Source organism: Solea senegalensis, linkage group LG14 (assembly GCF_019176455.1).
Source record: "Solea senegalensis isolate Sse05_10M linkage group LG14, IFAPA_SoseM_1, whole genome shotgun sequence".
In the NCBI taxonomy this organism is placed as follows: domain Eukaryota; kingdom Metazoa; phylum Chordata; class Actinopteri; order Pleuronectiformes; family Soleidae; genus Solea; species Solea senegalensis.
Window position 1 is genome coordinate 20,623,031 of NC_058034.1, and position 12,633 is coordinate 20,635,663.

The 12,633-nt window shown below is 38.1% G+C and overlaps 2 protein-coding genes across 2 annotated transcripts in view; one reads left to right on the forward strand and one right to left on the reverse strand.

The window, feature by feature from the left end:
* Positions 1-1,537: 1,537 nt before the first annotated feature.
* Positions 1,538-8,173, reverse strand: LOC122780610 (calreticulin-like). The gene is made up of 9 exons (XM_044043688.1): positions 7,941-8,173; positions 6,620-6,721; positions 5,904-6,107; positions 4,695-4,789; positions 4,401-4,610; positions 3,609-3,722; positions 3,367-3,510; positions 3,189-3,281; positions 1,538-2,507 (listed from the first exon to the last, which is right to left on the reverse strand). Exons 1-9 carry the CDS (start codon positions 8,032-8,034, stop codon positions 2,286-2,288), a joined length of 1,278 nt encoding a protein of 425 aa, XP_043899623.1. The 5' UTR covers positions 8,035-8,173; the 3' UTR covers positions 1,538-2,285.
* Positions 8,174-11,799: 3,626 nt separating this feature from the next.
* arhgap39 (Rho GTPase activating protein 39) overlaps positions 11,800-12,633 on the forward strand; it is a 76,434-nt gene continuing 75,600 nt past the window's right edge. Inside the window, exon 1 of the mRNA XM_044043878.1 lies at positions 11,800-11,907. Within this exon, the coding sequence (XP_043899813.1) occupies positions 11,897-11,907 (11 nt within the window). The 5' untranslated portion in view covers positions 11,800-11,896. The remainder of the gene's footprint in view (positions 11,908-12,633) is intronic.

Below are 12,633 nucleotides of genomic sequence, written 5' to 3' on the forward strand. Positions count from 1 at the left end.
CAAGACAGCTACACTGCAAAAAATAACCATACTAAAAACTATCCAATCCAACTTTATTTATAAAGCATTTTAAAAACAAAAGCGTTACACATCAGAATTTGTCAAATCTTCCTAAACTTTTAAGATTTGTTTGATGAAAAGGAATTTGCCAGTGTGATAAGCACATTTTTACTTGATTTGAATCCATTGCCATTTGAGACTAGAAAAACATGCAGTAGAATAAATCCATTTAATAATTTCTCCCCCCCCAAAAAAGGCTTCTTTTACTTTCTTGAATGTCATTTTTTGCAGTGATATACTTTACATAATATAAGAGTTTTTTTATTCCTGGCCTTTTACTGTGTTGTTCACGTCAAGTTTTAAGCAATTTTTGCTGCAAACAATTTGAAGAAATTTAAAGGAAATTCACCTCAACATTCCATGCAATGATAGGGTACAATTTTACTTTACAAAATAAATAAGTAAAATACAACCTTAAATATGAATGAATTCAGTAACCTAATCATTTAATTTTACCTGTCGCTACCTGCATGGTTAATTTTTTTTCTAAATATAGCCTGGTATTAGCAGCTTCTCTAGACTTTCCAGATCACAGATTGTATAAAAGAAGTTAACATACCTTCACCTTATTGTTTGCAAAGTGAAGTCGTGGAAATCGGAGGAAAAGTAAGTAAATTCTGCCGTTTGCAAAAAGAACCACATGTACTTTTATTGAATTAGTGAACATTTTCCCCGAGGAGTTCATGGTCTCAGTTTCTAGTTTCAGCTTCTTTAATAGAACAGAATGATGATTTTGTAAATTATGTTCCCCACTTACAGGAAGATTGAGTGTTACGCCATTTTCAATTGACAGAATAATGTAAAATCTCACCGACTGTTTCCGTAAAGAATATTTGTTAATGTAGTAATTAAGTAAAGTAAGAGAGAGAAGTTTGAGTGTGTGTTTTTTTCACGTACTGTACTTCAACTATTGGGCAAGTGTAAATATGTGAAACAACTTCAAAGTTTCACTGTGATTATTTTTAAAGGCACACTCTGAAAACATCAATGGGGGAAACTGCCAGTAGATCTTGTATCTTAAAGTTCAGACCTGCCTCCAGTGTCCAGACGAGATACCACATATATATCATTGACGACGCTTCCCAACCGTCACAGTGACTCTTTGAATTCTCCCTCATAATATTTAAAGTGGGAGATAAAGAGTCGACTCTGGAACATGGCAGAAACTGTGGTTCAAATCGACGATAGTGGAACTGTCAGACGTGTATTTAATGAGAGAAAATGAAGGTAAATTGACACAGTTCCAGCACGACTCAACTCTACTTAGTTTTTTTTGTGTCGCGTATGAAACCACGTCATAGCAGTTTTACATACTCCGCCTACGTTGAGGACGTACTATAGTAATGGAAAAACAGAGCCGTGCCAGAACACTAGCGATGAAGGCAAATGAGGTGTTCAAAGTCTGTATTTGATCAACTGGAGCTCCTCCTCTTCTTCACCACGCTGAGAATAAAACACGCACAACTGAAAACAGGCGTCAGCTTTGTTGAGAGAAGCTTCAATTTTATTTCACTGAAACTCAAATGTGTGTGCACTCACGCAACAGCGACTCATTCAGAACAATGAGAGAATGAGGATTGTAGAAATCACAGTTTGTTTTATGCATTCATTCATTCATTCATTCACTCACTCACTCACTCACACACACACACACTGGAGGACAGGAACCTATGAGCAAATCATAGTAATGTGTTTTCAGGGGGGGAAATAATGTCATGATTAAATTAAATTAAATTATGAAGGCGATGGATGAAGAGGAGAAAATGAGAGAGACAGAGAAAGAAGAGGAAAACAAAAGTGCATGAGCCAGAACGTCACAGATCCTGGATTTACTGGACGTCCAAACCACAACAGAGGAAAAAAAATGAGAATATGGCTATGTGAGTGACTGCGGGGACGAGTACACACATCACAGGACTCTCTCTCTTTCACACACACACACACACACACACACACACACGGTGCTCCTTACATCGCAGCTTCGATTAGAAAAATTCTGAGGGGGAAAAAAACAAACAAAGACATAAACCCTCCTCCCTTCTAGACGCGAGAAAATCAATAAAAAACAAATCTGATGAGACCCAGTTTTCAGCCCCTCCGCCGGCCCACACTTGAATAAAAGGCTGCTGTATGAAAAGAGTCCACAGGGCGTTAACTAACTTCCTGTCACCTGCAGAGGAGGAGAAGAAGAAGAACGCTGCAGTCCAAACATCAGCTCCTCCGTTCTACAACTCGTCCTTCCGTTTGTCCTCGTCCTCCTCTTCTGACTCGATGTCCTCCTCGTCCTGCTCACCCTCTCCTTCTTCATCCTCCTCCTCATCCTCGCCCTCTTCGTCCTCCTCCTCGTCATCGTCGCCTTCACCGTCCTTCTTTTTGCTCTTCTCCTCCTCCTCCCTCAGTTTCCTCTCCACGTCGTCCTGCTCCTCCTTCATCTTCTTCTCTGGTCCCTGAAGGAAATGGAACTCGTGAGTTGCAAAAAAAGTATTTAAACATTTAAATACAACAAATAACATGTTAGTCAGAAAGAAATAATTTCTTATTATATTTATTTAAAAAGGAAGAAATTTGGCAAAACAAATACCAGCATATCAAAATCAGAACATGTGGATTTGAGCTGCAACTAACGATTATTTTCATAATAGATTAATCTGCAGATTATTTTCTTGATTAATCGAGTCATCGTTTGGTCCAGAAATGTCAGAAAATGACGATCTGTGTTTGTCAAACCTGGAAAGGACAATGTTCTCAAATGTCTTGTTTTTGTCCAAGAACGATTCTGTTTTAATGATTTCTTTGTTACATGGAGTAAAGCAACCAGAAAATATTCACATCTAAGAAGCTGAAAAATCAGAAAACTTCCTTAAAAACACTGAAACCGATGAATCAATTGTCATGATGAATAGTTAACGATTAATATAACGAGTAATAGTTTCAGCCCTAATGTGGATTGACTGTCATTTACACTAAGGCTGACAATGTTCCCTTGTGCTTTTGTTGTGCAGAACAGCGTTTTATCATATTTATCACTCCATGCTTGTCTGCACTGCTGTAAATGACTGTTTCCACCTCAAACGACAACTGCAATAAAGTGACATTCATCACAAACACATGACGTCGTGAGTCCTTACCTTTGTGACTCCCCAGGTCTCCTTCCCGAAATCCTCGGCTTCTTTGACGTCGTCCGTGATGATGAAGTTGTCAAAGATGGTGCCGGATTTTACCTGAAAACAGAAGACGACGCCCTTTAAAATCGAGGAACCCCAGATTAATAGGGGAATCAATCCATGCTATTCTAATCCTGTTTACCTGCCACAGATCCAGACCCAGGACTGCGATGTTGTCAAACTTGTACATGGTGGCGTCGTGACTGTACTCTGGGTTGTCGATCTCAGGGTGCACCCAGGCTCCTTTGTAGTCCGGGTTGTCGATCTGCTTTGGTTTCCACTCTCCCTGCACAGTCACAACCACAGATTATAATTTCTAAACACAAGCAATCCAAGCAAACCAGCTGTGCTCCACGTCTCCATCTTCAGCTACATGAGCTGTACCTGATAGTCGGGGTTGGTGATGGAGGGAGGCTCCCACTCTCCGTCCATGTCCTCATCCCAGTCGTCGGGCTTCTTGGCATCAGGGTCGGGGATGGTCTCGGGTTTGTCCCAGTTCTGGAGGAACAGAACAGAACAGCTGTTATTGTCACAGTAAAACAGAATTATCCGTGGATCTTCTGACAAACTAGTGCAATAGAAGGAAAATCCAACATAAGTCCTGGTGCACAATGTACAATGTAAAAAAGAATACAAATCTACAAAATCCAGTATAAAAATAACATAATCAGCATTTTTTAATTTTTTTTTAAAAATAAAAACAATAAAAGTGCATGAAAGTAAAACATCTACGTAGATGTTTCCACTTCAAAGTCATTTACAAAAATACTTAAAAAGCATAAAATATTTCAGTTTCAGACCATTTTATTCCAAGAAGAAGGTTCCAAATATTTACATGCCTTTAAATAACTGGCAATTAATGATTATTTTCATCCTCAATTAATCATTTGGGTCCAAAAATGTCAGAAAATGTTGAAAAATTCTTCTGTTCATTGTTACACGGAGCAAAGAAACCACGAAACATTCACAATTAATAAGCTGAAAAATGACAGAAACTAGAAAATATTCCCATTTAAGAAGCTGAAAAACAACAGAAACTAGAAAATATTCACAGTTAAGAAGCAAAAACACCTGTAGAATATTTTGTAGAAAAAATTATCTGTACTATAAATATATAAACTATAATATATGTACTATAAAGCACAGTCAAAAACTTAATCCCTGGTGTGCGTTTACCTCAGGTTTGGTGTCAGTGGGGTCGTCGATCTTGGCTCTGTCGTCCCAGTCGCTGGGTTTCTTGGCCTCGGGGTCCTTGATCTTCTTGGCGGGCAGCATGTCCCAGTCCTCCTCCAGGGAGCCGGACTCCACCTTCTCGTTGTCGATCCTCACCTCGTAGGTCTGGTCTGGGTTCAGGATCAGGGTGTACAGGTGGGTCAGCTCGTCATCCTTGAGAGAGAGGAGAGAAGGAGGAGTTAACGTGAGTTCATATTAACAAAAAAGACAAAAACGGTGCTGTGTTGCTGAAGCTACCTTGCATTTGACGTCCTTCTTGATGAGGTGATTCTGGCCCTTGTAGTTAAAGATGACGTGAACCTTCTTTGTGCTGTAGCCACAGATGTCAGGCCCTGGAGACAGAGGTCATTTTCACATTTCATTTTAAATGAAAGAAGACGCAAGAATACCAAATGGTAGTTGTAAGTAAAATATCTCTAACACAAGGATCTGCCGATACCGACAGTCTGATGTTATGCTTTTAGAATTTTTAAACTATGAAGTGGTGAACGACACATTGTGCTAGCCAGTTCAAGTTATTTCAAAGATTATGTAACAAATATTCTTCTTTCTCACGTGAAGAAGAAATAAACAGCCCAAAACATGACTCAGCAAAAATGCGGTTGCTGATTTTTATTTACATTTAAGTCAAGATACAATGTTATCACCATATTAATGTCTTGATATGATATTATCATGACACAATGCTATTGCGATATATACACGTCACAATACGATATTATTGCAATATTTAAGTAACAATACGATATTTAAGGCATGATACAAGATTATCACGATATTCCAAGATATTTAAGTCACAATACTATTGCGATATATACGTCACGATAGGTTATTATTGCAATATTTAAGTAACAATACAATATTATCACAATATTCAAGTCTTGATATGATGTTATCACAGTATTTAAATCACAATCACAACATGATATTATTGTGGTATTTGAGTCACGGTACGATGTCACAGGGTTGCAAACATTTTAAATTTTAATCTAATTTTGTCCTCAAACAAATATAGAAGTCAAATATGCAGTCATATTGCGAAATACTCACACAACAGCTCTAGTGAGAGTGAGCACTTGGTGCTATCTAGTGGACTGAAACGTCAATTGATTTTTTTTTTTAACGCTAGTCCAAAAGGTTTGTTTATTTGTAACATGATTAAAAAAACCTGCTAAAATAAATCGATACTTAATGTCTCAAAAACAATATAATATTGCCAAGCAAAATATCGCAATATATATATATATATATATATATATATATATATATATATATGATTTTTCTGTATCAATACTGAGAATCGTATCCACTCATCCCTCGTCAAAATGTATAATTTTTTGAGTTCCTCGGAATTCTAACTGGAAGGCAACCTATGGTCAGACTTCCAACTCAGTAGAAGTTGGAGCAACTCGTCGACTAACGTAAACGAAACGTTCCAAAACTCACCGAACATGATGTAATACTGCGAGTCTCCGTGCATGTCGCTCTGGTCCAGGTCAGAGGGGAAGATCTTGACATAACCCCCTCCACAGTCGATCTTCTGCTCGTGCTTGACGGAGAACTGGACAACCAGAGGCTTCCCCTCGTTGCTAAAGGGCTCAAAGCGGGCCGACGTGGCGTAAAAGCGGGCGTCCTGGCTGGTCTGAATGCCTGAGTGGAAACAAAGAGAAGTTACGAACAGGAGTTCAAAGCTGTTGTAGTAATTGGACCATGATTATCTAGGACAGGTATGTTGTCCAATTAAGACTCAATTACAGTCAGACTATAAGAAAACCAAATTGTCTTAGTCTGACTAAAATTAGGCTTTTAACATACATACATGTATGTATGCATGTACCTTAAACATAGATCTTAAATTAGTTTCAGTGAATGGGACTCTCAGTGAAAACATCTGAAAGCAGGAAGTATTCCAGCAGAAAAACCTGTACTTAATACAAAGAGTGTGGGGCTACTGTAGGGAAAAGCTCCACTGGCAGGTTATTCCAGTCCTGGAAATGCTCACAGTTCATTCTATAAGTGCCAGTTCTACCACATTACCATATGCAAACTTTATCCTCCACCCCACATTTTTACATAATACATCGTCTGGAAAAACGTATCCAAAGCCCCGGTAATTTGAAACAAATCCATGCATCACACTCGCCATCGTACTCTCTCTGTACCTTTATCGGCCTCAGCGTCACCGTAGAACTTTCCAGCGGTCAGTTTCCACTCGCCATAGTCCGACTTGTGCTTTGACGGAGTCCAGCGGCTCGTCCATGCATCTGGAAAACAAGATATATACATTTTATTTACTCGTTATTACACAATATAGAGCAAGAAGACATCACACAATCAAGGGAGACTACGTACAGTCCACATAATTTAGGTTGAGTTCAGGGATTTTACATAAAATAATATTATGTTATTAGTAGTTGTTTGAGCAGATATTTTTACAAAATAAATACACTTTTACTACTTCAATATTGAACAAAAACAGCAAAAAAAAAGTAACACAGAATGTTCCTTGTGTCTTAAAACTAATTTCTGTAAAACTTTGTCATTTTTTATGAAGAAAAGCAAAACATTTAAATTACTTTTTTATTTCTTTTTTTTTTTTTTAAAATAAACCAGACATTAATGCAAGCAGACCAGTGCAGGCCACCAGTTGCTAACCAACCACTGTTCTAAAATGTCAAATTTTGTCCTCAAGCAAATATTTTTCAAATTAAATACTTTAAATTAAAAGACAATTTGAGGTGTTGAAAGATTGACAGACTTAATCTATTATTAAAATTGTTTCAGACGTAGTTGTTGATTAATATTCAATTACTCCTTTAATTCTTCCTTTCTCACTTTGAATATTTATAAGCCAACAGTCCAACAAAAGAGCTGAGTTAATCTATATTTGTTTAATATTTTAGCCCCAAAACTCTTCAATCAAAGGGCAGTTCAACAGGAAGTGAATAAAATGTTCCACTATTTACACAACTCGCCTCCAACTGGTTTGTCACGGCTCTTATCATCTCATCTTATCTCACTTTCCTATGCATTTTTCCCCAGTTTATGATGAACTTTTTACTCCTTCAGTGAAACACTGAGAACAGATCACAAGTCTGCTAACATGGAGGCTTTTCTATGCGGGGCAGGGCAATAAAGAAAAGTGAAAGCAAGTCTGGACGAACATACGAGGAAACGTTTGAAATATTTCAACGACATATTCCCATTTCAAACACCGTATTTTACACATTTTCCTGACTACAGTATCACGATAATTTTATTTGAGCTAACGTTGCTCCTCGTGTGACTTAATAGACGTGACACGGCCTGTTGGCAACACATATGTTAAAATACAGTAAAAAATAAGATAAAATCAGATTTTAAGCGGAAAAACAAACACAATTTTACAGTTGAATGACGAGAAAATCGCCGCTGTCACAACAGAAAAAGAAACACAGCATAGGTCAATGAAACGGGAGGGGGGGACTACTTTCTGGAACGCACCTCCGTCGTCAAACTGCTCCCTGAAGTGCACGGTGGCATCAATGATGACAGCCACGGAGGCGAAAACGGCAAGTACGGCCACTGGAAGCTTCATGGCGGCGACGGCAAGCTCCTGTCCCGGTACCGGCGTGGAGAAGAGAGAACAGAGCCGTGGAGCTGGCAGCTAATAAAGACCGGAGGGAGACGCACGTAACCGGAGAACTTCCACCACTGCGACCGAGCCCTGCACAGATGGCCGCTCCTGATTGGCCGACGGCGCCGCCAATGAAATGAGACCACGAGTTACTTTTCGGAAACGGCTCGGGTGGAATCGTGCGGCGATCGGAGGGTAGAAAAGTGGGCGGAGGCGAACGTGGGGCTCGTGTAGCATTCAGGGAACCGTGTGAAACAGCGGAAATTCACACAGGCGTCACAACAACGACATCGGCCCTCGGAGCCGCCGATCGACCGACCGACCGATCTATCTATCTATCTATCTATCTATCTATCTATCTATCTATCTATCTATCCATCCATCCATCCATCCATCCACCTTTGCTATCACACAGCAAACAGCCTAAAGTTAGCTACAGGAAAGAATAATGATTTCTATCCATCTACCTAATCTAATCTATCGAATACAAATATTTTCGTGTGGTAATATAAATTGGTGTCTGTCAATAAAAGTTACAGACTGATATAAATCTAATCTGATATATTCTATAGTATCTCACTTTTATTGAATAAGTTTCAATCCTTTTTTTCACAGAATATCTGTACTACAAAAAAAACACAACAAAGCAAATGAAATTTATTGTAAATAAAAAAATAAGTTATTATGTCTTATGTATTTTCGTGGTTAATTCAGTGTTTGTGTAACCCTAACCTATTTTATCTCATTCTTGTTTACGTGTTTATTCAGTGGTTAATGTTCTGGTGTTTGTTGAAGGACGTCCTGTGTCTCTGGGCACAAAATAAACTTAACTAAGGAGAAAAACGATTCTCCGCCTCATCCTTCATCCTTCATCAAATAGGTGATCCTGCAAACCATTATTCCTGATCTGCTGAGTTTTATTTGGTTTCTTTCCCCCTAGAACATGAAAAAGTAGAACATTTGTTACTGTATGTGTGATAATTCATTGATACTGACTAATAATACATACACACAGTAGTAGTTCAGCTCTATGTCACAAAGTGAATCACATGGTGTCATGTGATTTAAGAGTGTTTCAGATGTCACACAGAGGTTTGTGACGATTGCATCAGAGAAACCAGACAACAGTAGATAAGAGACAGTGATATGAGTTAATCCCAGGGGATTAGAGACATGCTCACTCACATGACTTTAAAAAGTCCTAAACAATTTAGGTGAAATTATTTTCAATTGGCAGAACTTGCAGATTAAAATCAGAGTTGAAAGTTTTTCGAAAAATCTGCTTAAATAGACATGGGTCATTGAAAGCCTTGAAAGTTTGTGAATTTTAAAAAAACAAGGCCCTTGAAAGTTGTTAAAAATCACTTAAAATAGACATGGGTCATTGAAATCCTTGAAAGTTTGTGAATTTGAAAAATTAAATATCAAGGCCCTTGAAAGTTTTTGAAAACCACCCTAAATAGACATGGGTCATTGAAATCCTTGAAAGTTTGTGAATTTAAAAAAAATCAAGGTCCTTGAACATTTTCAATTTTTTTTAACCCCCAAATTGTTCAGTTGTTTTCAGAACATCTTTGTCTACTCTCATATTGCAAATTATTAATTTTTACTGAACAATTTTATAGAAATGTCAAATTAAAATTCCTCCTCAAAAATAAGGTGTCAAAAAAGTGTCAAAAGTGAATGAATGTGAGAAATTCTGCTGCTGTAGTTACTGCCAGTGGCCACAAGATGTCCCCACAGTCTGTATTAACAGCTCAGAGTGTCTTCATTCTGGAAATCAGCATTTGACTGAATCTTTAGTAGTTCATTTTCACATCTATTTAATGAATTATTTAACCATCATTGCTAAAAATATAAACATAAAATATATATTTATATATATTTTTATTTCATATGCAATAACATATATTATGTGTTATCCTCATCATTTTTTATACATATATGCATGTTGTTAAAGTGCATATTAAAGTAAACATTTATTACCTTTTATGTATTATTAATGACCACTTTGCTGATTATTATTAGTTTATTTACTGCAGTCGTCTTGTATCATGGGCAGATGTGTTTGTGTGAATGTGAGACACAAGTGATAAAATTAGGGCTGCGACTAACAATTATTTTTAGAATATTGTCATCTGTCGATTATTTTCTCGATCAATCGAGTTTTCTTTTGTCCATAACATGTTGAAAAATGCCAATCAGTGTTTACCAAACCAGGAAATCACATTCCAAGATTAGAAAATGTTCACATTCACATTCCGAGATTAGAAAATGTTCACATTCACATTCTGAGATTAGAAAATGTTCACATTGAGATTAAAAAATATTCACATTCCAAGATTGGAAAATGTTCACATTTTGAGATTAGAAAATATTCACATTCCGAGATTAGAAAATGTTCACATTCCAAGATTTTTTTGTCAAATGGAGCAAAGAAACTACATTTAAGAAGCTGAAAAATCAAATTCTAAAACCGATTAAATGATTATCAAAATAATTAATTTTGTCATCGATTAACAATCGAATAATGGTTGCAGCCCTATAAAGTAATGGATGGAAAGATAATAACATAGTGAAAAGGAAAAAGTACAACGTCAAGGTACAAAAGTAAAATAATAATAATAATGGTGATGAAGAAAAAATGGTAAAAACACTAATAATTCATATTGAAATTATAAATAATTATAAATGCTTCTTTGGATTGACTTTAGTGAAGCAGCTCCTGTGTCTCTGTGAGCTAAAGTCGGTTTTAAAGTATATTATTGCAAGATATGTATCATCTTTCAGCACAAGGGGGCGTTTCTTTCAACGCTGGCTATATTTATATGTAGTATATTTACACTTTAAAGACACAATGAGATTAAAGACAAAAGAAACAGTAAAGTCACAATAAACTGTTTTTACTGTGTTTGACGTCACGAGTCTCTGGTTCTCACGTGCTTCACATTTCACGTCAATCATCAGGGAGTCTGTGACCCACTCCATAAACAAATAAACAAACAAATAAATAAAAAAAGGTGTCCTTCTTAAAACAACATAATATTGTCCTTCTTCTCATTCAACAGCAGCAGGCAACTCCTCTCCCTCATTTGTCAAGTCATAAACAATCTGCAACACCAAACCCGGAAGCTACAACATTTAAATTGCAAAATAAAATAAAAAGGTGACCCTGTTGTCACCTCTGCTGACTGACCCTCTATTTTCTGACGTAACTGTTACCATACAGAATAAAATATAATTTTTCATTGTTTATTCAGATACAAGATCATATTAAACCCATGTAGAAAGCCATGCTTCAAAAACGGTGAAGAAATGGACTAATATGATAAGTAAATATAAGATCTAAGATCTGCATATTTATGTAGTCTAGTAATTAAGCTACTTATTTATTTTCAGACACATTTTCATGTTTTAAGATTTTATGTTTGATATGATTATATATTATGGAATAATAAATATTTGTAGATGACAGGTAGATTTTATTAGATAAATACAATTTATATGTGCAAATATGGAGTTTTCAAGCCACTAATTTATTTTCAAACGCATTTTCATGTTTCATTAGAGTGTAAGTATTCTATTTCATAAATATTTGTTAAGATTTTATAAGTAAGTTAAAGTTAACGTGGACCCCGCTCAGTCAAAAAGTGGGGGTCTTTTATTGTGAAGGCAATGACCGGAAGTGGCGTTCGCCATCACCGGTAGCTTGACGCTGGTCTGGCAGCGGGTGACTCGTTGACTGCGGCGACCGCAATTTGGGCAATCATGGGAGACACGCAGTGGGATTTACCGTGAGCGGATTGTCAGCAGCGACGGGAACATGGCCGAGAGGTGAGTGCGACTCCAGCCGCTGAGGCTGCTTCTCCTGCCCGCTGCTGCCTCTCCGGTGTCACCGCGGGAGCAGAGCAGGCGGAGGCAGAGGCAGCGCCGGCTCAGCAGCGAGGCTAACCGCGCTTCTGCTGCTCGCTGTGCCGGAGAAGCTTTTATTTTATTTTTTTAAATGATTTTTGCTGCTGTGCTCTGTGTACTCGCTCACGCGTTTGAGTAACGTTTATAAAATGAGCAGAAAATGTGTAAGTGTGTGTGTTTGTGGTTGTTGGTTTGGGCGTTTTTTCTCCCCCGGACGTTGGTGAAGGTGGCAGCAGCGGTAGAAGGAGGCTGGAGGAGGAGGAGGAGGAGGAGGAGGATGCTGTTGCACCTGTCGGTCTGAATATCAGTCTCTTTGCTGGAATGCAGCTATAACCTGCTCGTGTTGCGGGACGGCGATGCTAACAGCGCCGCCTCAAATGAGCCTTTCATCGGCGGACACTCGGCGCGGCGCGGCCGGTTATCCTCACGCATCCTCCCCTCGCAGCATCTCGTGATGGATGGAGGCGCCTCCCATGAGAGGAGACACTCGAAATGCAGAAGTGTGGAACCATCATCCCGGTCCACCTCCTTCTCCTCCTCCTCCTCTACCATCTCCGTGTGAACGCCCGACATCGCCTCAAAAGCTCTTCAGCCGTCCGTGAAACCAAATTCCCTTACAAATCCCTCACGTTTACGCTAAAAGTGCTT